The 25,619-nt window shown below is 40.4% G+C and overlaps 1 protein-coding gene across 1 annotated transcript in view; it reads left to right on the top strand.

Moving 5' to 3' along the window:
* Nucleotides 1-25,619, top strand: part of ARHGEF38 (Rho guanine nucleotide exchange factor 38) — a 194,991-nt gene that overhangs the window by 80,900 nt on the left and 88,472 nt on the right. The window contains exon 3 of the mRNA XM_045284323.1: nt 10,242-10,365. Within this exon, the coding sequence (XP_045140258.1) occupies nt 10,242-10,365 (124 nt within the window). The remainder of the gene's footprint in view (nt 1-10,241; nt 10,366-25,619) is intronic.

Genomic DNA, 25,619 nt, shown 5'->3' with positions numbered 1-25,619 from the left:
TGAGGGCAATGAATGTACAAATGCGCTTTACACAATTGATGTATTATGGATTGTGATAAGAGTTGTATGAGCCCCTAATAAAATGATAGAAAAAAAAGAAAACATGTTTAAAAATAAAAAAAGAATTGGTCCCTATATTAAATATGAGTTGATTCCAGAAAATACAATGTGTAATAGATGGACTTATGATACAAGCTTGCAGACATTAACTAGCTCTTTGAAATATGACTTTAATAAAACAAGGAATTAAAGAATCAAAGGGAGCATTAGTTATGTAAGTATTCTCTGGAAATAATTTCTAGATTTGTTTGGTGGTGATCACCAGTGGTCCTCAAAAAGAAGGATACTTATTTCTTACTTTTTTTCTGTTAATGTGGTATATATGTCACCTGCATGGATCTGGAACTGTTCACTTGTGTGACTTTGGTTATCAAATTAAGAGCATTTAAAAAAATTTCCAAGTTGAAGTCAGGGTGGCTTCAAATTTTTATCCATTGGTGGTTAGAAGAAAAACCATGTTTTTAATTACTGCAGTAATTTACCAACACTTATTAAAAGCCTTTAAAATAAATAATTTTATTCAGTAATTACACTTATAAAAGATATAAGGAAATTGTCAGGAGTGCTATTACACTTATCAAACATATCATAAGGAAATTGTCAGGAATACTGAAGATTTTAGCCAGGAGAGCTGCATTTAATAATCAAAATGGTAATATGTCTAGATGCTTAGTTATTGGTTAAATAAAATATAGTATTTGCAATTGAGGAAAAATAACAAAGTGAAAAGGAAAATGCTTGTCATGTTGTTAAGTTAAAAAAGTGACATTTTCAACATTATTTTAAGTATTTATTTTTTGTATACACACACACATATAAATGCCCACACCAAAAAAAATAATCTCAAATACATGCCCCCAAATATCATCAGTGGTTATCTCTATGTGGTAGAATTGAAGCTGGGGATCACGAAATAAAGTTTTGCCAAACCAATTATTTGTTCGTAGCAAATGCCTTTTGTTCAACAGCACCAAAAGCAGCTCTACACGTGGACTTCTCCAGATGGAATACACAAAAATCCAATTGACTAGATTTGTTGGAAGAGACAAAGGAGATGCTCAACATCAGCAGCTAAAACCAGGTCAGGGGCTGACTATGAAACAGACCATCATTTGCTCACATGCAGATTCAGATTGAAGGTGAAGAAAGTTAAAATAATACCATGAGAATGGAAATACTACCTTGAGGTACATCCACTTGCATTTGGAGAACCTCTCAAGAACAAATTGGACACGTTGAACACAAATGACAAGACCTGGTGAGCTGGGAGGAGCACCAAGAACAGCACAGAGGAAGACAGCAAGAAGGCGTTAAAAAGACAAGGGGAAAAATCGTTAAAGTGGATGTCAGAAGAGACTGACACTTGCTCTTAATCACACAGTACCTAAAGCAAATGGAAGAAATGATGGAGTCTAAGAGCTAACAGAAAATTTCGAAGGAAAACTGAAGAAGACAAAGCTAAATATTACAATGAAATGTGCAAAGACCTATAGTTAGAAAACCAAACAGGAAGAATATGCTCAGCATATCTTAAACAGGAAGAATGCAAGGAAAAAGTCAAACCTTGAGTTGTCATATTGAAAAATTCTGTGGGCAAAAGATCTAAGGATGCAGGAAGTTTAAAAAGAAGATGAGAAGAATGCATAGTCACTACCAATAAAAAAAAGAACTAGTTAAGGTTCAGCTATTAAGACACAGCATAATAGCGAGAACCAGTGGTACTGAAGGAAGAATTAAAAGTTGCACTGAAGGCATTACCCAAAAACAGAGCTAGGAGTTGATGGAATACTAAGTGGAATCTTGCAAGACAGCTACCAGGCCAACTGACTCGAAGAGATCAATATTTATAACTATTCCAAAGAAAGGTGATTTAAGAGATTGCAGAAATTGTAGATCAATATCATTGATGTCACATGCACATAATATTTGGCTGAAGGTCATTCAACAATAGTTGCAGCAGTACATTGACAAGGAGCTAATAGAAATTCAGGGAGGATTCAGAAAAGGACAGGAAACAAGGCATAGTGCTGATGTCAGATAGATCTTGGCTGAAAGCAGGGAACACCAGAAAGATGTTTACTTGTAGTTCATTGACTATGCACAGATCTTGGACTATGTGGACAATAAGAAACTGCAGATCACTTTAATTTCATTAAGGATTTCAGCTTGGATCCACATGGAAGCAACAACCAAGAGGGCAAATGACACTTTGCACTGGGTAAATCTGCTGTCTTAGACCTCTTTAAAGTATTGAAAAGTAAGGATGTTATTTTGAGGACTAAGGTGTGCCTGCCCAAACTGCTGTATTTTCAATCACCTCGTATCCATGCGAAAGGTGGACATTAAATAGGGAAGATGGAAAAAGAATCAATGTGTTTGAATTTTGGTGCAGGGGAAGAAATTGTACATTACCACGGACTGCCAAAAGAACCAACAAATCCGTCTTGGAAGAGGTTATGAAAAGAATGTTCCCTAGAAACAAGGATGACAAGGCTTCTTCTCATGTGCTTTGGACATGTTGTCAGAAGAGACCAGTTCCTGGAAAAGGCCATCATGCTTGGTCAAGTAGAGGGGCAGCAAAAAAGAGGAAGATCTTCTACAAGATAGATTGATACAGTGGCTGCAATAATGGGCCCAAACAAAATAATTGTGAGGATGGTGCAGGACCAGGCAGTGTTTTTTCCTGTTGCACATATAGTTGCTGTGAGTTCGAACCTGTTCAATGGCACTTAACAACAACAACAACAGTAATAGCTAAACTTAGCAACCAGGGTTTTTTGTGGATAATATCAAGTCAAAATTGTAGACGATCCTAGAAATATTATATACTATATAGTCTATGGAAAATATTATAGACTCTATGATGTTTTGAATAATAAAGTTAGGTTATTTTATTTTTTCTTGAAACCACTCTCGATCTCTGTATACTTTTTATTCAGAACCCAGTGGGGGGTTACAAAATATTTAATTAGGGCTCCCACAAGAGTAAATAGATCATTTAAATTGTAGAAATTATATTAATTCGCATTATTAAAATGTTATGGAGTGGCATTGTAGATGGATTAATCCTGAACTGCATTGGACAGCCAGGGTATTGCGATGCTCCAGAGATGAACGTCCTGAAAGAACCAAGTGGGCGCCCACTCCTGGTGACCTTTTGTATAACAGACTGAGACTTTTTATCATAATCAGTAGGATGCTTGGGTCTACTGTGGCTATTGTGTCAGTCCAGCTCACTGAGGGTTTTTCTCATTTTTGTGACCTGCTACTATTTTAACCAGGATATTCTTTTCTACCACTTCTTCATTCCCGATCATGTGTCCAAAGAGAGTGTGCTGGTGCCCTACCAGGCTCACGTTGAGCAGCATTCTAGTTTCAGCATAAAGACAACTAAATAAATGATGATCTCTGACATATATATAACATAATACATATGACGTATATTATCGATTTCCATGTAATGAGTAACACAAAGCAGGAGTTATGTAGGTACAGGAGACTGAGGTTAATTTTGGCTAAAGAAGCAAGAGAGCTTTCTTGAAGGGCGTGGAATTATCGTTAGAATTAAAAGAAGTTTTATTGGTCTTTTAATAACCATATGAAACAGAAATAAAATTCATACTAATTAAAAATGGAAATCTACATGCTTATGCAAGAAGGATGTCTTGCTTTCAGCAAGGGTTGATTTAGAGGTTAACATGATCTTGTTAGGTTTAGTTTTACTCTGTGTGTTGATTTTATCCCAAGTTTATCACAGAGATATCTGCTAAAGACAGCCATTCACACACTTAGAACTTCAATCATGCCGTCTATTTACCAGCATCCATTTGTTAAAAATCAGTGATGACTTTCAGTGACTCTCCTTGGAACACATGACCATCTTAGACTAGGATTTGGGGATATACGAGTGGCCAGACTCGGGAAGATGAGCAAAACTATTAGACAAACTCTATCATTATCACCCTTTGAGTGATGTCCTCTATGTGGATTCATTACAATTCAATGTAAAGACAAGAAAAAGCCTCAAATCTGAAGCAATAGATAGCATCATGATAAACAGAGAAAGGATGGAAGGTGTCAAGGATTTCCTTGGATCCGTAATCGGCGCTCATGAACTCAGCAGTCAAGAAATCAAATGCTGTATTGCATTGAGCAGATCTGCTGCCCAGGACGTTTTCAAGAGTTTCATTTTGATAACTAAGGAACACTTGATCCAAGCCATGGTATTTTTTTTTTAAATCATTTTATTGGGGGCTCTTACACCTCTTTGTGTCAGGCACATTTGTACATATGTTGGCATCATTCTTTTCAAAATATTTTCCTTCTACTTGAGCCCTTGGTATCAGCTCCTCATCTTTTCCTCCCTCCCCAATCCCCCCCCCCATGAACCCCTGGTAAATTATAAATTATTGTTTTCTTATCTTCCACCATCCATTGTCTCTCTTGCCATGGTATTTTTAATCATATACATGAGAAAGCTGGACAGTAAATAAGGAGGACAGAAGAATTGAATTTGAATCATAGCATTGGTCAAGAATATGGTGGACTTTCAGAAGAACAACAAATCTACCTTGGAAGAAGGACAGCCAGAATGACCTTTAAAAGGGAGATGGTGAGACTTTGTCTCCTGTACATTGGTCATGTTATCAGGAGGGACCAGTCGCTGGAGAAGGGGCTCCTGCTTGATAAAGCAATGAGTCAGTGAGAAGGAAGACTCCCAATGAGATGGACTGATGCAATGGCTGAACGATGGGCTCAAACATAATAACAATTATGAGGATGGCATAGGACCAGGGCAGTGTTTGTTATATTGTACATATGAGTCAGAACCAATTGGATGGCACAACAACATTTCGATGGGTACAGTATTGAAAGATATCATGAGACCATAGCCATTTCTTTGTCAAGTGAAGGGCTTAGACTAGGGTTTGAAATCAGGGGAATGCAGGAATATCTTCGAAATAGTGAGTGAACGGTGCCCATTGTTCTGTAACAATGATTATGGCCTATGAATTAATGTAATTTTGTAGGTACATTTCCTTTTACTTAGTTATTTATACCTGGAGAGTTTGGCATGTATGCAATTGTAGGGTTAGTCATTGTTTAAATGTAATGGAACTTGCTATTTGAAATTTATCCTGTGAATATTTTTTGTAAAGAAAAAACATTGAAGTTGTTAAAGGAAAGATTGATTTTTTTTTCTGATTTGTAAGTTTGAAAGGTGTATCAGTCTGGGTACTTTGGAGAAACAAATCCACAAAAACATATGTATAAGAGAGTTTTATATAAAGGTTAAGTGAGCATCAAGAAAACATCCCAACCCAGTGCTGCCCAAGCCCACAAGTCCAAAACGAACCCATTAACCCATATGTCTAACACCAATCCAGAAAGTCCTCCTCCATCTTACAAAACAGATGCAATGATGCCAACTGCAGGAGGAAAGCTGAGTCAGTGAATGTGTAAGCATCTCAGCACTAGCAGGGGTCTCCACACGGCTGCTCCAACACCCAGGGCTGCATCAGGGTAGGTCCATGTGGCTTCTCCTTGGGGGTGTCTTGCAGGAAGTCAGTCTTGCAAGCTGAAGCAGGGAACGCTAAGGCAGCTGCACCCTGGTGCGACCATCACAAAGCAAGAGACCAGAGAATTATAAAGGCGAGGCTCACCAAGCCATTTATCCCTCCACCCTTCAATTAATCCCACATGTGTTTATTGGCCAGGTTGGCACAATAAACTAACACAAATGGTTACATATGGACTTTGCTTAGAATAATGAATAGTGAGACTAAATATTTTTTCAAAAAATTGATTTTTAATCCATTCAAAACACAATTCAAGTAAGCTCATTGAGCGTTCCCCATTTATAGAAAATGTTTAATGCCTCCTGGAATGTTTATCAGTAATCATAAAATCATCTACCAGTTTTCAAAGAAGACTTTTGTTTTCCCCTTGCCATAGCAGTGACTGGACATGAATTCATTTTGTGATTCACATAATTCCCCTGGACCCGTGGTGATAGGAACAACTGGAACCAGTCCAAGTGATGCTTTCATCCTTACTGTCCTTCAGGAAGAAATGCAATCCAAACCTATGTTTTGTTATTTGACATGCGATGCATCATGGCAAGACTATAGATAGAATGCAGGATCAGATCCTTGCTAAAACTATTTATAATCTGCACTAGACAGATATGCACGAAATTGACCCTAGAAAAAAAGTGACAACTTAGTAGGGGGAAAAATCAAGAAAAAACAAACAAACAAAAATCCAGCAAGGTACTCTATTCTTAGTGTTAACTGGTTATGGACTGACACAAGGATCCCTGGGAGTGCAGTGGGTTAAGTAGTGGGCTGCTACCCCACCAGCTTCTCTGATGCACCAAGAGGAGGCAGTGCGTCAGTGAAGATTTAGAACCTCAGAGGTGGTTCTAGTCTGTCCTTGTTAGTCAGATGCGTTGAAATTTACTTGAGAGCAGCTATTTTTTAGAATGAAGTAGGCATATTTCAAAACAGTCCATTTCTACTGTGTTCTGCCCTTAAATATATGGATAATTTTAAGTATGACAGCTTCCACATTAATTCTCCTCTCCAAATCATACATCAAAATTCATATTTTAGAGAGAATTTGACATTAGACACAAAGTAATAAACATAAGGCAATGGAATTTGCTCCTAATAAAATGTGCACAATAAAGTGAAAAAGGTCATAGTGATGTTGCTATGTCTGTCAGCTGCCATTGAGAACGGTAGATTCCAATCCCGTAACTAGCTCATGGATAGCAAAATGAAACACTGGCTGTAATAGCTTAGGTACTTTAGAGAAACAAATCCACAGCAACTCATGTATAACAGAGTTTTATGTAAAGAAAGTGTGCATCACGAAAACATCCCAACCCAATGCTGCCCAAGCCCACAAGTCCAACATGAACCCATTAACCCAACACCAGTCCACAAAGTACTTCACCTCACAAAACAGAGGCAATGATGCCAACTGCAGGAGGAAAGCTGAGTCAGTGAACAAACAAGCATCTCAGCACTAGCAGGGGTCTCCACACGGCTGTTCCAGCACCCAGGGCTGCATCGGGATAGGTCCATGTGGCTTCTCCTTGGGGATGTCTTGTAGGAAGTCAATCTTGCAAGCTGAAGCAGGGAACTGCTAAGGCAGCTGCACCCTGGTGCGACCATCACAAAGCAAGAGACCCGAGAACTAGAAAGATGAGGCTCACCACCCACTTATCCCTCCGCCTTTCAATTAGCCCCACATGTGATTATCAGCCAGGTTGGCACAATTAACTAACTCACTGGCCAATCCTGAGCCATCCTTACAATCACTGCTGTGTTTGAGCCCAGTGTTGCAGTCATTCTATCTATCTATCTATCTATCTATCTATCTATCTATCTATCTATCTATCTATCTATGTATTTACCTATCATCTATCTATCTTTATCTTTTTCACTGGCCTTCTACTTCACCAAGCAAGATGCCTTTTCCAGGAACTGGCCCCTCCTGATAACTTGTTCAAAGGAACATTCTGGCTGTATTTCTTCTGTGAAACATCAGTTCATTCTTTTGGCAACCCATGGTATAGTCAGTATTTTTCACCAATGGCGTAATTCAAATGCATCAGTTCTTCTTTTCTTCCTTATTGGTTGTCCAGCTTTCACATGTATATGAGAATATCAGGGGTTGATATTGGACTAAGAAAATCTTAGTCCTCAAGTGATAGAATATTAGATTTTCTTCATACGATGTGTTTCTATTAATAGCAGATGAGCATTAATTAGAACATACCAGATATGAATTAAATCTGATTTTCTATCTCTATAAAGCAGGTAAATTAGATGTGGACTTGCATATATTAGGAGGATTAATTTCAAACAATGATATTAAGAACTGTATGAATTGTGCATTTTAAATCTATAAAAGTTTTATTCTTACACAACATTGGGGAAACATATCTATTGCACTATACAATGTGAATTTAATTAAGTCCAACTCATAAAGCAATTCCTTAGGATAAGTAGTGTGCTAAATTAGTGATACTAAGAGATATGTGACTTCTGCTACATTTAAAAGATAATTAAAAAACAAGTCAAATAGCTGCTTATATGCTGTTTAGATATTTTGCATAATAGTAAGTATATTCTAGTCTAGGAATAGAAAGTCTTGACTCTCCATTGGTTTCGGGCAAAAAAGCCACATGTACCCTCTCCTACTAAATTGAGTCTTTAATGAGGGCATTTTGTAAGACACTGATTTAAAGACCCTTAGAACTAGTAGTGATTACGATGTAATAATTCCAGAATACATGAAAATAGTAAGAAAATGATAATTTTCTATTGAGGCAAACCTACTGCATGTAATCACATGAGATTTAACTACAAAGCAAACTGGGAGTTATCTTAAGAAAATGACTAATCATAGAAAGGTGAGAGACTTCACAAAGTTGTTGAAAGAAAGGTGTGTACAGAAAGATTATGTTGGCAAGAAATTACAAATAGCTATCAAGTTCAAACAAGGTACAATGAAAGACATATTTCCATATTCAATAATAGAATATCCTGATCAGAATGGTGCCCAATGTAACAGATGGGCTGATGTTAAAAGAGGTGGGATAAAAATATGAGCCCATTGCCTCCTCTTGCCCCATGAAATAGACCTGGAATTCCTGAGAAGATGCTGCTGAGAGTCTCAGCAAGAAGCTGCCATGCCAGTTTCATCACCAGAATTTCTCTAAGCCTGTCTCTACATCCTTGTTCACTTCCTTTATTTCTCCACCCACTTTTCTGACCCTTAACTGGATTCTCTGTGTCTCTTGCCCCTGATTTGGCAGACCTGGTTTCACCTTTGAAACTCTTGCATAAGTTGATTCCTATACAAGCAGTGGAGTGTTCTAAATTCATATCCACGAGTACATGGCTTTGGGAGAAAGATGGGGCTTTCTACTCCTATCGAGTTACAATCTCAGAAACTCAATGGGTCAGTTCTACCCTGTCCTATGGGATCACTATGAGTTGGCGTGGGCTTGAGGGCAGTGAGTGAGTGAATACACGTCTTCATAAAACCCAGTTGCTGTGGAGTCGATTCTGACTCACGATGACCCTGTGTGTTGCTGAGTACACCTGTGTTCCCTAGTTTTTCTTGACTGACTGTGGTAGTTTATTGTGCCAACCTGGCTGATAAGCACATGTGGGGTTAATTGAAGGGCAAAGGGATAAATGGCTCCATGAGCCTCGCCTTTCGAGTCCTTTGGTCTCTTGCTTTCTGATGGTCGGACCAGGGTGCAGCTGTCTTAGCAGTTCCCTGCGTCAGCTGGCAAGGCTCACTTCCTGCAAAACATCTCGGAGGAGAAGCCACATGGACCTACCCCGATGCAGCCCTGGGTGCTGCAGCAGCTGTGTGGAGACCCCTGCCAGCGCTGAGATGCTTACACGTCCACTGACTCAGTTTTCCTCTTGCAGTCGGCATCATTGCGTCTGTTTTGTGAGATGGAGGAGGACTTTGTGGATTGGTGTCGGACATATGGGTTAATGTTGGACTTGTGGGCTTGGGCAGCACTGGGTTGGGATGTTTTCTTGATGCGCATTTAACCTTTATATAAAACTCTCTCTTATACATGAGTTTCTGTGGATTTTTTCTCTAAAGTACCCAGACTAATTAATACACTGACCTTTCAGAAGCAGAAATCCAGACCTTTCTTCTACGGCAGCTCTGGGTGGTTACCAACTTTTCAGTTAGCAGCTGTTAGCACTGAACTGTTTTCACCACCCGGGGCCTCCACATCCGTTCCATAAAGAACCCCTCCCACACACTACCACCAAGTGGATTCTTACAGGGCGGAGTAGAAATGTTTCATTACAGAGGGCAGTTAATACAAGTATTTATTAGGCTGTACGAAGTGTCTTCCCCTCTGGTTTTTGTAAGAATAGGTAGATGTGCTCTCAAACCATTAAAATCTATTCAAACTAAGGAAAAAGACGGAGGTAACAGTTAGGCCAGGTCCATATCCTATAGCCCAGTGGAGCCTATTTACTCTAGAAATCCCAAATAAGAATTTCTACAGACATAGTTGATGGAGGCAGCATGGGGGAGCATAAAAATGTTTACTGTTCGGCGGGAGAAAGCATCCTAAATGCAGTGCGTCTGTCTCTGTCAGCTGGTGCTTAGTGTTTCTGTTTCTTCAGATTGAAAGGCTGGACGTGGATGGTTTGTTTAGCAACATGGAATCCGTGCATCAGATATCAGCCAAGCTGCTGTCACTGTTGGAAGAGGCCACAACAGACGTTGAACCAGCCATGCAAGTAATCGGTATGTTTACCCTCTTCCTGAGTTCTACAATACAACAGGAAATAATATTTTAATAACCTCCTTTTGCTTTGGTTTTATGTTTCTTCCTGTATCACCAAGCTTCCCAGGAGATCTATAAATGCTAAGCCTATCTCTTAGTTATCTAGTACTGCTATAACAAACCACACAAATAGAAGGATTTCACAAGCACATTTATGTCACACAATTTAAAGGATAGAAGACTGCATTCTGGCTCTAGGGAGAGGCTGTTTGGCTCTGTCCGCTCTGGAGGAAGGCCTTGTTCCACTGAACTGCTGCCCCTGGTTGATTTCCATGTGGCATAGCATCTTCCTCCATCTCTGCTCCGACCTTGCATTTCATCTCTGATTTCTCAAGCTAATGACACCCTACTTAAGGGTGCCTTATTTACATGACAAAGACAACCCAGTCTCAAATGGGATTATCCTGCCAAGCGTAGAGTTCTCCCTCTCACTGCAGTTGAGTCCTTCTGACTCAGTGACCCGTTTAGACAGGACAGACTGCCCCTTTGTGCTTCTGAGACGCTAAGTCTTTATGGGGATAGAAATCCCCATTTTTCTTCCCACACAGCATAGAGTTAGGGTTTACAATATTTGAGATTTGCAATATTTGAGGGGAGCACTCTCTAATCCATAGTATCATCTTCAAGTTCATTGTGATTACACAGACTCTTTATTTTCAAGTGGTTTTATACCCATTTGTTGAAATCCCCCAGTGACCCCAAACATACCATTTGCTGTTTAATTTTTTTCTTTCAACCTTTTTATCTTCCAGATGTCCTCTCATTTTATTTTAGGACTAATGCAGACTTGATTCAGTAAAGAATGAAATGCTTAAATATTTTAATAGTGTTAATGATGTTCTAATGTTTTCAGATAATAAGCTTTTAAATCAATATTTTTAGATTGTCTTTTAGTGAAGATTTATATTTTTTAAAAGTATACCAAATCTGATTTTTCCCATCTGTTTTCTTTTTCTATATTTATTTTAATTTCTTTAAATTTAATTTCTCTAAATTTAAAAGAAATTTGATTTCTTTTAAAATACCTTTACTTTCAACATTGTTGGAAATATATATTTATTTCCTTACTCTGGGGAGATATTAAAATTTAGTTTAAAGATAATTACAGAAAACATAATTTGGAAAATGCTGATCCAACATTTTCTTTCCTCCATTGAATGCGAGTTTCAAAGAGAACACTGTGTTAGGAACTTCTTGACAACGTTTGCCACAATATTGCTGTTAGGTGCCATTGAGTCATTTCTGACCCATAGCAACCCCATGCACAACAGAAGGAAACCCTGCCCGGTCCTGTGCCACCTCACCATTGTTCCTATGCTTGAGCCATTGTGGTAGCCACTGTGTCAATCCATCTTGTTGAGGGCCTTCTCTCTTTCACTGCCCCTTGCTACATTAAGGTATGTCTATCAATGGTCTGTAGGTGCACTGGTGGGGAAGTAGATTTCACGTTGGCCTGCCAACCCAGAGGTCAGTGATTCAAACCCGCTAGCCACTCATGGGGAGAAAAATGAGGCTCTCTGTTTCCACAAAGATTTATAGCCTCAGAAACCCTATGGGATAGATCTACTCTGTCTTACAGGATCACTATGACTTGGAATAGACTAAGTGGGAATGGGTTTGTTTTCTGAGTTCGGTAGGCTAAGAGTTCTTTTACAAATGTATCATTTTCATCAGGTATCAGGCATCAGAAGACCCAAAACAAATAGCCATATCAATGTGAACGAGGGGGTGCAGAGTGGGGACACAAAGCCCATCTGTATACAATTGGACATTCCCTCACAGAAGGATTACAAGGAAGGGATAAGCCCACCAGGGTGGCATATAGCACTGATGAAACACACAACATTCCTCTAGTTTTTTAATGCTTCCTCACCCATACTATCATGACCCCAGTTCTACTTTACAAATCCAGCTAGACTGGAGCATGTACTGGTACAGATAAGAGTTCTCAACAGACAGAATCTAGGACAAACAAACCCCTCAGGACCAATAATGAGAGTAACAACACCGTGAGGGAAGGGGGAAGGTGGGGAAAGATGGGGGAGAAAGGGGAAACTGATCTCAAGGATCAACATATACCCCCCCCCCCTCCCAGGGGTACAAGTAACAGAAACATGGGTGAATGGAGACAGCAGACGATGTAAAATATGAAAATAAACAAAAATTATAAATTAGCAAGGGCTTATGAGGGGAGTGTAAGGGAGGGAGGGGAAAAAAGAATAGCTGACACCAAGGGCTCAAGTAGAAAGAAATGTTTTGGAAATGATGATGGCAACAGATGTACAAATGTGCTTGGTAAAACTGATGTATGGATTGTTATGTGAACTGTAAGAGCCCCCAATAAAATGAGTTATTTAAAAAAATAACAACATCGTTTTAAACATAAGATGTACAATATATACTTGTTCCAAAAGTATTAAAATGATTCAGAAATATATAGAAAATTAGAGCTCTTTTTGTACACTGCCAATTCCATGCCTTTCCATTAGTAGCCACTCTACATAGTTTAATTCCCTTTGAGACACTCACACTTCTCATATATGCCAGACCTTTCTTCCTTACATATTTATTTGCTATAGTTGTTACAGATAAAATCTATTGATGACTGTTAAAATTGGCGGGTAAAAATTTAGTGACAGATATTATATAGTGTGAAGTATCTTCCCAAGTAATTAAGTGCAATAGGGAAGACGGACATTTTACAAAGGGAAAGCTGGCAATGATCAACTTCACATCAAGGTCAACCACAACAGTAATCACATACCTGCATCATGAATCTGTGATGCAATGCACCAAGAGAATCATATTTGTGATATTTTTGCTAAGAAAATGTGCAATCATGTTCAATCATGAGAAAACATCAGACAAACTCAAATGAAGCACACTCAACAGAATCCATGATCTATATCATTAAAAGATATTAAGGTCATAAAAGATAATGAACGACTGGGAGAGCCTGCAGGAGATCAAGGAGGCACAACTAAATACAACTGGGCAGGTCCTAGAGTAGTAAATAGGGTTTAGTGCACAAAGTCAAATAGGTCTTTAGTTAATAGAATTGTACCAAAGCTATTTCCTTAAAAAAACAAAAAGTATTGTGTTTCAAGTAAAAGTTTACGCAACAAATTAAATTTCTAGATAATTTTATGCAACTTGTTCCTTGCCATTGGTTGTAATTTTTAGAATATGTTACCATTGTTATTATCTTCATTCTGTTTTAATTTCCTTTTTCTGACTAGTGAACTATGCTCTTGTAAGATGTTACTATTGGGGAAGTTGGATGAGAGATATTTAGAAACTGAAAGATTGTTGCAACTTACCTGTAAATCTAAAATTAGCTCAAAATAAAAAGTTTAAAAATATTATGGTTTTATAGAGAAAAATAGATTGAAAATGTTCAAAAATTTAAAATACTAATTATGAGCTGCAACTTGGATGAGGATACAAAAGATTTTATTGGGAAAAACCCAACAGAACAATAAGTTTATATTGAAAAAAGAAAAAGAAATGAAGAATTGTTAATTACGTTTTGCCTACTTTGTATCTGAGCTTTCTTTGTGACTGTGTGTGATACACTGGATTGGTAAGTCTGCTGTACAAGGTCTCCTTAAAGTGTTTAAAATCAAGGATGACACTGTGAGGACTAATGTGAGCCTGACTCCAGTCATGGTATTTTCAGTCACCCCGTATGCATATGAAAGTTGGACATTGTGTTATTCCAGGTTAACTAGAGGGGAAAAAAAACAGAGACACTCATATGTGTGTAATAGAGAACTTTTATATCAAAGAGTGTGTCAATCTGGGTTGACTAGAGAAACAAATCCAGAGACACTCATATGTGTGTGAGAAAGAGCTTTATATAGAGAGTAATTGTATGTTAAGAAAACATCCCACCCCAGTCCGGATCAAATCCGTAAGTCTGATATTGACCCATATGTCTGATACCAATCTGTAAATTCCTCTTCAGACTCACATAACACACGCAATGATGCTGAATGCAGGAAGATCACAGGCCAGTGGGTGGGAAATCTTTTGGCTCCAGTGGCAGTGGAAGCATCTCATCTCAGTGCTGGCGTGGGTCTCCATGTGACTCCTCCAGCTCCAGGGCTCTGGCTCCATCAGCGTAGTTCCATGTAGCTTGTCAACAGGAATGTCTTGCAGGCTGAATGTGTGTCCCATCTCAAGGAAGAAAGACAGGAGTTCCTGCAATCCTCAGGAGAAGGCCATGCCCACACAGAGGCTCATTGGCTATGACCTTGTTGATAGGCTGGACTCTACTCCTTTGCAAATTGACAGATTATGTAACTACTTTAGACATTGAAAAAGGGAGATGGAAAAAGAATAGGTGCATTTGAATTATGGTGCTGGTGAAGAACTGCCAAAAGAACAAACAAAATCAGTCTTGGAAGAAGAACAGCCAGAATGTTCCTTAAAGGTAAGGACAGCGAGACTTTGTCCCACTGTACTTTGGACATGTTGTCAGGAGAGACCAGTCCCTGGAGCAGTACATCACGTTTGGTAAAATAGAGGGGTGGCAGAAAAAAGGAAAGCTCTCAATAAGATTGATTTGACACAGTGGCTGCAACAATGGGGTCAAACATAAGAACAATTGTGAAGATGATGCGGGACCCAGGAGTGTCTCACTCTGCTGTGCCCAGGGTCGCTATCGAGGTGGGACCAATTCCGCAGCACCTAACAGCAACCTCTTTGCTCAAGCATCATCAGTTTGAAACCACAGGCTGCTCCATGGGAGAAAGATGACGTTTTCTCTTCCTGTAAACAGTTTCCGTCTGAAACCCACAGAGGAAGTTCTACCCTATCATATAGGGTTGCTATGAGTCAGATTCTACTTGATGGCCGTCAGTTTGGTTGGTTTTTTATTTTGTTTGTTTGTTTAAATCTTTGACTAATAAAATGAGGCAACACGATGTTCTACGATAGCCTGTTCTATACTCTCTGCTCATGGATAAAAGGCCAAACTGCCCAGCTTTTCCACTCAAAGCAGTCAAGACCCCAGACCTGTGAATAAAACTCTGGAATCCGCTGGTCTCCAGCCAAAACATCAACCGACTGCAAACATCTGAATAAACTAGCTCAACAGCACATGAACATAAGCTAATGAAGTTTAACCTTGTCCATATTATCAACCCGTAGAACCGTGAGCAAGCAGTCCTTGTGTTAAGCCCTTAAGTTTTGAAGTAATTTTTTTCTGCAGAAAACAATTGATACCTCTATACTCGAGTATAAGCAGAGATTTTACAGCACATTTTTTATGCTGAAAAAGTCCCCCAGTTTTTTTGTGGTAAAATTAGGTGCCTAGGCTTATACTTGAGGACATATGGTATATTTTATACAGGTTCACAGAGCAGAGATCAATTAATTTTAACTCTGATAATGAGGAAAACTATTATTTGGCAGATGGACCTTGAGCTTGAACATGAAGGCTTTTGAAAGATTGAGATGGTGGAGCGGTGGGTGGGGAGCTTTCTTTGATATGAGTTTTCTAGCATAGTAACTCCCACCAAATGACTGGGTCGTCCGATGTAAATGGAGTGTATTTCTTCTTTTCCCGATGGGTTGGGTTAAGAGCAGGTGGGGGAAGTTGTTGATAAATTACACAGTTCAATCATGAGTGATTATTACCAGAGCTAGTTGTGATTGTAAACAAAGAAACAAAACAAAAACCTTGAAACTCCAATGTAGGGATTTGGAGATGTTACCATCCTACTGGGTTTGGCAGTGACTCCTTTCAGAAGCAGGAAGTGGGGATCCCACTCTCATCAAGAAAGAAAAGCCAGGCACGGAGCACCTCTTTCGGAACTGAGATCAATGCACATCGAATCTCCTTGATCCAGAGACGGAAGGCTGTGATACCAGAGAAGCTGCAGAGGAGGGAGTGGCAGCAACAGAACAAAGAGTCACAATGTGAGACAGCGTGGTGGGCTTCTTAGGCCACCGGGCTGGTAAAGCTGAGTGTCACCGGGCAAGAAGCTTGCTTTTGGAGGGGTTGCCTCTAGGCAGTGAATTGGGGCTCTGGGTTTGCTTACCCACAGAGTTCTTTTGGGCTGAGGCTTATAATTGAAGGGTGTTCCTTTGGGGCATTGCCTGAGCAGGGCGGAGGCCCAGGGGCCTATGTCTGAGAGGCCTAGGACCACAGTTAAGCCTGTCTATAGACAGTTGAGAAGAGGCTGTCCCAGTGGAAGACTTGTGTTGTGAGTATTTCTGATCTTGAATTATAACCTGTTAACTTCCCTACTAAATCCTTTCATTGTGAGTATAGTCTATGAGTCCTGCATGGCTATTGCAATGAATCATCAAACTCAGCTGAGAACTAGAGAGAGCGGTGGAAGGACAGTTGGTATCAAAATTGGTAAGGAGGGTTGGAGGGTAGAGGCATGTGTGACTTCTGCCTCACAGGAATTGGCCTTGGGCTGACGTTGAGTTGGATTCTCCTTCCTCCTTGTGAAGTCGGTGTAGGTGAGCTGCTGACTCCACCTCATTTGTTGTGGGGATGTCTAAAAGATTTTCTAAATGAGAAATAGGATCAGTGTCCCATGTTGGAGAGTGTGGGTATTTCTGATAAATGGTAGCAGCCCAGTGTGGCTGGTGCTTCTATGACTCATATGGAAAAGCCATAGAAATACAGCATTCACGTGCAGTCTCCATCAGTGGAGATCTTATTATGAAAATAAGACAAGCTGATTTTCAGTGAGATATTCTCAAACCCATGCTACCACAAAATGAAAGGCACAGGTGTCCCATTTCTTCGTCCTTAGATGGCACAAATGAGAATTTATGATCCACAGCTCAAATGCCAAAAGGAAAACTTGTCTGATAACCTAGATAAACCAGGAGGAGAATTTCACTCAATAACCTTGGGGTTTGGATAAGGTTCAAGTTTAAGCACAGAGGAATATGTGTGCAGATCTGAGAACACTGGGGAATTGGTTGGTCTCTCCTGCCAAGATAGAAAATGCATTTTAAAATCTTGATTTAATCAAGCTGTGTAGTGAGAAGAGAGCCTTTTCCTGGTGCTGTTGTGAAGCATTCAGCTGCTAACGGAAAGATTCATGGTTCAAACCTCTCATCATCCTCTTTGTGGCAGAAGCAGATGGTAGTCTGCTTCCATGAAGATTTACAATGTTGGGAACTCGGGGTGTGTTCTATTCTGTCTTATGTGATGGCTATGCGTCAACATCAATCTAATGGCGATGGAAGCTGTAGTTAGCAAAGGTGTTCTAAGTCTTCAGAAATGGGAGTATCCGATTTGGCCCTTGTTTCCCCTTAAATTGAATAACATTATGTAACTCTGAAAATAATGAGAAGGGAACAAACAAATAAAATGAGAACATAGACTTCAAGGACACATGGATTAAGTATCAGGTTGGCTTGGGTTTATTTCCTGGATTATCTAATTGCTAGATGGTGATTTTAGGCACATTACAAAACTCATTTGAACTTGCTTTGCCTTTGGAAATTAGAGGCAATAATGTCCACCCATGGGGACTTTTTAAAGATGCAATACAGTCATATGTACAGGGTGATAGCCCAATGCCTATCCCAAATAAAGAGCCCTGGTGGTGTAGTGGGATACACATTGAGCTGCTAACCACAAACTCAGTGGTGTGAACCCACCGATCACTCTGGGGGAGAAAGTTAAGGCTGTCTTCTCCCACCAAGATTTAAAGTTTCATAAACTCAAAGGGCCAGTCAACTTTAAGTAGGAATCAACTTGATGGCAGTTTGGCTTTTGGTTTACTCCAAATAAGCATTTAATAAATAGTAACTATTAGTAGATTGTTATTATTCTACAAGTAATAAATTGACCTATGTTTTGACAAAGCTTAATAGTCTTTTTCCTTGTAAAAATTAGATAAGATGTTAAAAATTTCAGAGTTCTTTGTTTCTAAAAGTAAACAAGTGTGATTTCCTGGATGTGCATGGTTTCTGGATGCTCTCAATATCCAAACATATTAATGATTTATGTGTCTAATAAGATGACACATTTTTTCTGTGAAGAAATATTTACCATATTAAGCATCATTGCTACATTTGGTAGAATGAGCAGCAAATGTAGTAGCTAGTTTCTAAAGATGGGTCTTAATGGACCTGGCCTCTTGGTATTCATACCACTATGCACACTACTCACATTACTGAGTCTCAGCTGCCCCTGTGACCCATTTTAACTAAAAATGCAACAGAGATGACACTGTGCCAATTCTGGGCTAAATTTTCAGAAATCCTTGAGATTTCTGCTTTCGTAAATTTAGATGCTTGTGCTCTACTGGGAATATCATGTGGAGAAGCCACACAAACAGAAAGCAAACCTGAGCCTACATGGAGTGAAAACACGGTCCAACTACGGTAACCTAGCCGCTGAGACCAACCTAGTTATCCCAGGCAAGGCACTAGATTGGTGAATGAAGCAGCTCCCAGAACCCCTGGATGATGGTAACTCCACTGACTTCAAGTGAAGTAAAGACCCACACAGCTAAGCCCAACTATTCCACATAATTCATTCGATAGCATGAAATGATGTTTTAAAGATGTTCATCTTTACATTTTACATTTGAATTTTGTAATTTTCAAAGTGTTTTTTAAAAATTCTTTGTCATGAATACACTTGAATCTAATTTACTTGCTTACTTCATGCCCACTGTGCTGAGAACCAGAATGGAAAGAAGATTGTTAGAAAGAAATTGCAATTTATCTTAGTCTTTCTCCTGAGGGTAGGTTTATCATTGGAAAGACAAGTTAGAGCCTTCTGTTCCTTGAAGGTGTCGATGGTGACACGCTGTTGTTTCAGGGTAATACTTTGATTTCTTACAGCAGTTCCTTTTACATGTCCCTGAAGCAGGAATCGGGGACCTGAACCGTGATTCGGGGAGAACAGCATTGGTAACCGGTGGACACATTTCATGCTGTCATAAGGGAGATGCCATGATATTGGTTACGTGAATAATTTGTCAAGTAGGTGTGTGTGTGTGTGTGTGTGTGTGTGTGTGTGTGTGTGTGTGTGTGTGTAAAAGCAGGGGGACACAGAAACATCAGCTGATGAGTTAGGGCTTTTTATTTCACATTTCACTGTTTGTGTTAGGCTGGGTTCTTTAGAGAAGCAAAATTGATGTGTATGTATATAGAAAGAGATTGTATCAAGAAATAGATCATGCCATTGTCCAAGTGGGTTCAAGTCCAGTGTGGGTCAAGTCTGTAGGTCAGAGGTCAGCTGGAGAATTCTTCTGACCTGTGTAGCTGCAGCAGCTGATGAACAGTAAGCAGGAAGTTGACACAGGAAGACGACAGGCTGGTAGATGCCAAAGTAAATGAACCCATGGTCACCAAATGAATCGGTAGGCAATATAAAAGGAGGTCTATGAAACCAGATACAAGATTCAGATGCAGCAGAAGAAGTGAGCTAGCTTTTGCACAATGTCAGGCTATACTACGGGTGGTCACCCCAGTGAAGCCTCCCTCGATGATATCAAGACTGTGACCAGATTAAAGAGGTGACACTTCTTCCTATTCTTCCCCAAATGACTTGGCTGCTTCACAGAAGAGCCTATCATGGAGCTGACCACACTGGGTTAGATCATATCATGGGAGAATCTTAGCCTACCCACATTGACATAAAACCTAACAATTATAATGTTCTATGAGGAAAAGACCTCAAATTAAACTATGTTTTAGAGACACTTTTATCAAGTCTTAAGCAGGTCAAAGACAGGACACACACAATTCATTTCAATGAAGGATACCATCAGCATGAAGCCATCTGGTGTCCATTGTCATGGCCATGTGGCTAATTGTAGAAAATGAAGGAAATCACCACAAAATCATGATGAGTGGACGATTCATCCATCACTGTCACAAGTGGGACAATAGGATTAAGGAAAGAGGCCGTGACTGAGATACATGCACAAGTAAAGGTTAGAAAAGTTTACAAGATTGGGTCTGGGGCCCTTATTTCCTGGTTCCTTGATGGTCTGGGTATAACTCATGAGCATGTGCCCTAGTACCTCAATTTCTATTAAGGCAAGCCCCCTGAAGGCAAGCCTGGCTTCTCCCAGGGCTGGTTAGGGGCCTGTAGTCTATTTTCAGACAGACCCTGCCTGAGAGAAATGATTCTATCACACTGCTGGTCATGGTCAGAAAGAATTCATACGGAAGCTGAATTTCTGTCAAGACTGAACATAGGAGTTAAAGCTCTACTGTAAGCCACAACCTTTAACAAACCAAGGGCTTAGAATTTAAGCTCTACTACAGTGGTAAAGAGTAAGCTGTCAGCTTCAGAAAACTTGCTAGGAAAACAGAGGGTTCCCAGGGCCAGTGATCCACAAGTGCACACAAAAGGAAAACTCAGCAGGTAGCAGTCCCCCAGCTGCATTGTAGGGATTAGACCTCTAGTCTCCTGAGGGCAGTCAAGAGGAAGCCCAGGGATACCAGGAATTACTCTTTACAACAGAAATAAAATAGGATCCTTAGTCAAGTTTGACAGTGCTGTGCTCTGAGGAGAAGGCTAAATCCTGGGATGTTGTGTTAGATGGAGCCTGAAAGCAGAGGCCAGCCAGTGGCCTATCTCTGTGGGGAACAGGGCTGATGAGTTGAAATTAGGTTTGAATGGCTCTGCTCAATAGATCTGTTAGAACGCATAAGAAATAACGTCCCCAATCCTAGGAGGATGGGAGTCCTGTGAGTCTCTGAACAATTTCACAACTGCTAGGAAGCTTAAACAGCAATGTATTGCTAGGAATGCAGCACTGGAAGGTGTCTAATAGCCTGCAGGGAGCAAGGTGCTTGGTGGCAGACAGATCTATGTGTGAACTCTGGCCCTGTGTTCCACTGGCTCTCTGGCCTTAGATAACGTTACTTGCATCAGTTAGGGTTACCCTTGCCTGCCTGGGATGGAAACCTGACTACTAGGGTGGATTAGTTCCTTCATGCTGTTGTAACAGCAATACCATGAGTAAGCAACCTTACAGGGGCACATTATTTCTCATGAAAGGTCATGAGAAATTATTTCTCAATTTAGGAGGATGAAAGTCCAAATTCAGAGTCATGGCTCTGGGAAAGCCCCCTTTCTATTAGCACTGGGGGAAATGTGTCTCAGCTTCTGTGGTCCTGACGTTCCATGGTTCCTTGGAGAGCCTCACATGGCACCTGTCTTCCCCAATTTGTGGTGGCTTCTCTTTGAGCCTAATCTGCCCTTTTAAGATCTCAAAGGGGATTACATTTCAGATGCACACTACTGTGACGTGACCTCACTCACTAACATAACAAACCAGACTCACTGGCATGGAGCCTGTGCTGACTCGTGGCCACCCCTGAGGGGTTCTGAGACTCTAACTGTTGACAGGGTAGAAAGCTCAGTCTTTCCCTCTTGGGGCTACTGATGTTTTCCAACTGCCCACCATGCAGCTCGCAGGCCAACTCGGAATCACTATCCCACCAGGGCCCCAACATAACAAAGAAACCCAAATGAGACTGCATCTGAAATATAGGGGGTAGGATTCTGATACTAGTTTTGGTGGTAGAGTGGGGGGGGCGGGGTGTGAGGAGGGGCACAATTCAATCCATAATAAAGGATGTAACCAAAATGAGGCATCTTTTTCTCCCCAAACACAAAAAAATTCGAATTCAGTAGTCTAGGGCTATCCAAATCTGAAGGAGGGAATGGAATCAGAGCTGACATTCTGAATACCCAGTTTGCAGACATCTACGAATGACAGCGGAAGTCCGAAATCCATGTGCAGGGTCCCCACATGGGTAAAGCCTCCAGTGAATCCCCTCTGACCATAGTGCAGGGATGTGACAGCCTTGGTATCAGACAGAGAGCATCGGCAAGTCAGTGATGGCAGATGCAGGTAGATAAAAGGTCCCACCTTCTCTTTGATCTCCCTTTTGACCTCTTTTCTGGTTGCTTCAGTTTTTAATATTCTCTGCTTTCTTTTCAATTGAGGTTTTTCAGTTTCATTTTATCATTGTTACTAGATTTTTTTCTACTTGGTTTTGTTCTTGTCATATATATTTTTGTCTGTATATGAAAGCCAGGATAGGTAGATCTATAGAGGCAGTAACTAGCTTAATGATTACATAGGAGCATGGTACGGGAGGTTGAGGAGGAATGGGGAGTTAACAACAATAAGTAGGAGAAGAAAATGTTCTCAAATTGATTGTGGTGATGACTGTACAACTCTTCTTAGATGATTGAATGATTAAATTGTATGATATGTGAATTATATGCCAATAAAGCTATTCAAAAAACAGTTCAGGGCTCTGTCAGCTGTTTGTTGGAATGTGCTTATTCATAGTCCTAAACGCGCAACTTTTTGACCTTGTGACCTCTAGAAGGTTACTCCACTTTCAGCATCACTTCCTCCAAGAAAGAAGTATAAGACCATCCCCTGGTGAGGCTTCTTTTATTTCTTCCATGCTGGGAAAATCGAAGGCCACTTCTATCTTTATCTCATCATTTCATTTTGCACATACTGCTACCCTGAACCACCAGAGATTTGAGAAAGGATGAGGACTTTTGTCTGAGTACATTGTCAGTTCAAATTCTGTTTCTCTGTGTTAGGGGTTGAATTATGTCCCTAAAACATGAGTGTTGGGATCCTGTTCTGCATACTTGCCGATGTGATCCCATTCAGAGTTTTCTTCCTTATGTGAATGTGGCCACGCCAGTGTAGGGTGCACTCTGAACCTACTAACTTCTACTGCTGAATTGTCTAAGGAGCAGATCAGACAAGGGAGCAAGCACAAACTGGGAAAGAAAAACCCAAAACCACAATCAAAACGAAGCCCACTGCCGTCTAGTCAATCATGATTCACAACAACCCTCCTAGGGTTTCAGAGACAGCGACAGCCTCATCTTTCTTCCGAGGAGAGGCTGGTAAGTTTGATACTCCAGCTTTTCAGCCTCATCTTTCTTCGGAGGAGAGGCTGGTAAGTTTGATACTCCAGCTTTTCAGCCTCATCTTTCTTCCGAGGAGAGGCTGGTAAGTTTGATACTCCAGCTTTTCAGCCTCATCTTTCTTCAGAGGAGAGGCTGGTAAGTTTGAAACTCCAGCTTTTCCATTAGCAGTCCAACACCTCTCCCATAGCACCAGAAGTAGATGCTACGCGAACGTCGCCAAGGAAGTGTGGAGCCTGGGCTGGACACAAAGCTCTTTCCCCAGAGCAAACAGAAAGGAATCCTTCAACTGGAGCTGGTGCACGGAACTCAGACTTCAAGCCTCTTAAATTATGAGAAAATAAATTTCTGTTCTTAAAAGACACTCACGGTAGACTAGATATCTTCGTAAGAGAGGAATGGATACATGACTAGGAATGAAAGGCCATATCTGTTGTTCATATTTCAAATTGAGATAGCTAGACCTCCATGGCAGAAGCATATATAAGCTATAGGTGACACACCTTCTGGACTGTGAGCTCAGTTGGAGTGGGAGGCAGAGTTTTGTTTTGTTACTAGTATATCACGCTTAGAACTGTGTGTTCAATAAGTATTTACTAGATGAATGGAATGAGTGAATGATATTAAGTGGCCAGTATAATGATTGACACAAAGAAGAAATCATTTGCATGGCCCCTTGTTATAAATATTCCCACCTGGCATTAAAATATAGAAGTCATCAGCAAGATTTGAGATCTTGCTCAAGAGATCTTGAGCAAATAAATGGATAAACAGCTACCCTTGAGTTGACTCCAATTCATGGTGACCTTGTGTACAATAGAACTAAATGTTGCCTGGCCCGACTTCATTTTCACTATCACTAGCGTGGTTGAGCCCACCCTGCAGCTACTGTGTCAATTCAGCATCTCAAGAATGAGCCGTGCCCGTGCTGGTCCTCTACTTCATCAAACAGGATACATTTCACCAGTGATTGATCCCTCCTGATGAAAAGCCTTGGTGGTGTTGTGGTTACAAATTGGGCTGTGAACTCCAAGGTCAGCAGTTTGAAACCACCAGCCACTCTATGGGAGAAAGATGAGACGTTCTACTCACATAAAGAGTGACAGTCTTGGAAACTCAGAGGGGTAGTTATACCTTATCTTAGTGAGTCACTATGAGTTGGCATCGACTTGATGACAGCAAGTTTGGTTTGGGGTTTGGATGACAGCCACAGAGCAAGCAAGACAGGAAATACTTTGTTGTGATTCATAAGATTGTTGTGGACTCAAAATCTTTCAGTACAACAAGCATCAATGTAAGTAGCTGTATTTGTGAATTATAGTTGAACTTAGACATCGTATGCTACCACTGCCTCAATTGTTCAGGAAAAAAAAGAGAGAGAGGGAGAGTAGATTTGCCCCCAAAGTATATCATGAACTCTGGACAGAGTTAGGAATGGACCTTAGACCAGAGCTCTTTCAACTCCCTGACACTGTCCATGTCCATGTTCTTCTGATGCAGCCTGGTTTGGTCTAGCCTGGCTAGCAGGCCATCTTCCATGGCCAGATGTGCTAGGTGCATGCTGCCTCAACTGCACAATGGGCTCCACTGTCAAAGACTTCACAGCAAAAACAGGAGGCTTTCAGGAGCGAGCACACTGGTCATGGGACAAGAGCATGCCGCTCTAGATACTTTCTCTCTCTAGTCCAACTCCACTGTTGTTGCCAAGTCAGCAGGGACCTCAGAAGTGTCAGAGCCAATGGACATATTCTCTTGATGTTATCTTATTCTGGTGTTTCTGAATACACATATATATGTATATATATTTTTAATCAAAATACTTCTGGCATCGGCAGAGAAATAATAGCCCCACGGACATGCAGTTATGACCTGATGCTACCACCACAGGCATGAAATAACTTAAAAGCCTCATTTTATCTTAACAATTCATGTAATTTTCTATTCTGCTCTTTTATGTGGAATATAATGCTTCTTTCTTCAAATAGCTTAACAAGACAGCGTTCAAGAAACATGCTTGTGTTAATCTCTGAGCTGCATGCTATACTGCCTGACACCTGTGTTTAGTCTGAGCTTCACAACTCTAACCAGGTCACCTTAGGTGTCCTTTGCAGAGTATTTTGTTCAAATCAAGGGAAGAACTAACTGAGACTAAAGACAAGAAGGCAAAGATGTAGTGGCATATATATGTACCATTAATGCATTCTTCCAAGCGCTTTGTTCTCACTCCTCTTCCTCACAATATTCTCCCCTGGAATACACACACACACACACACACACACACACGTTAAGGAAAAAAACAAACTT

The sequence above is a fragment of the Echinops telfairi genome, unplaced genomic scaffold (assembly GCF_000313985.2).
Source record: "Echinops telfairi isolate 266 unplaced genomic scaffold, ASM31398v2 ScPeMD7_7468;HRSCAF=8506_0, whole genome shotgun sequence".
Taxonomy (NCBI): domain Eukaryota; kingdom Metazoa; phylum Chordata; class Mammalia; order Afrosoricida; family Tenrecidae; genus Echinops; species Echinops telfairi.
Note: the sequence above shows the minus strand (reverse complement) of the source record. Positions and strands in the feature narration are given on the sequence as shown.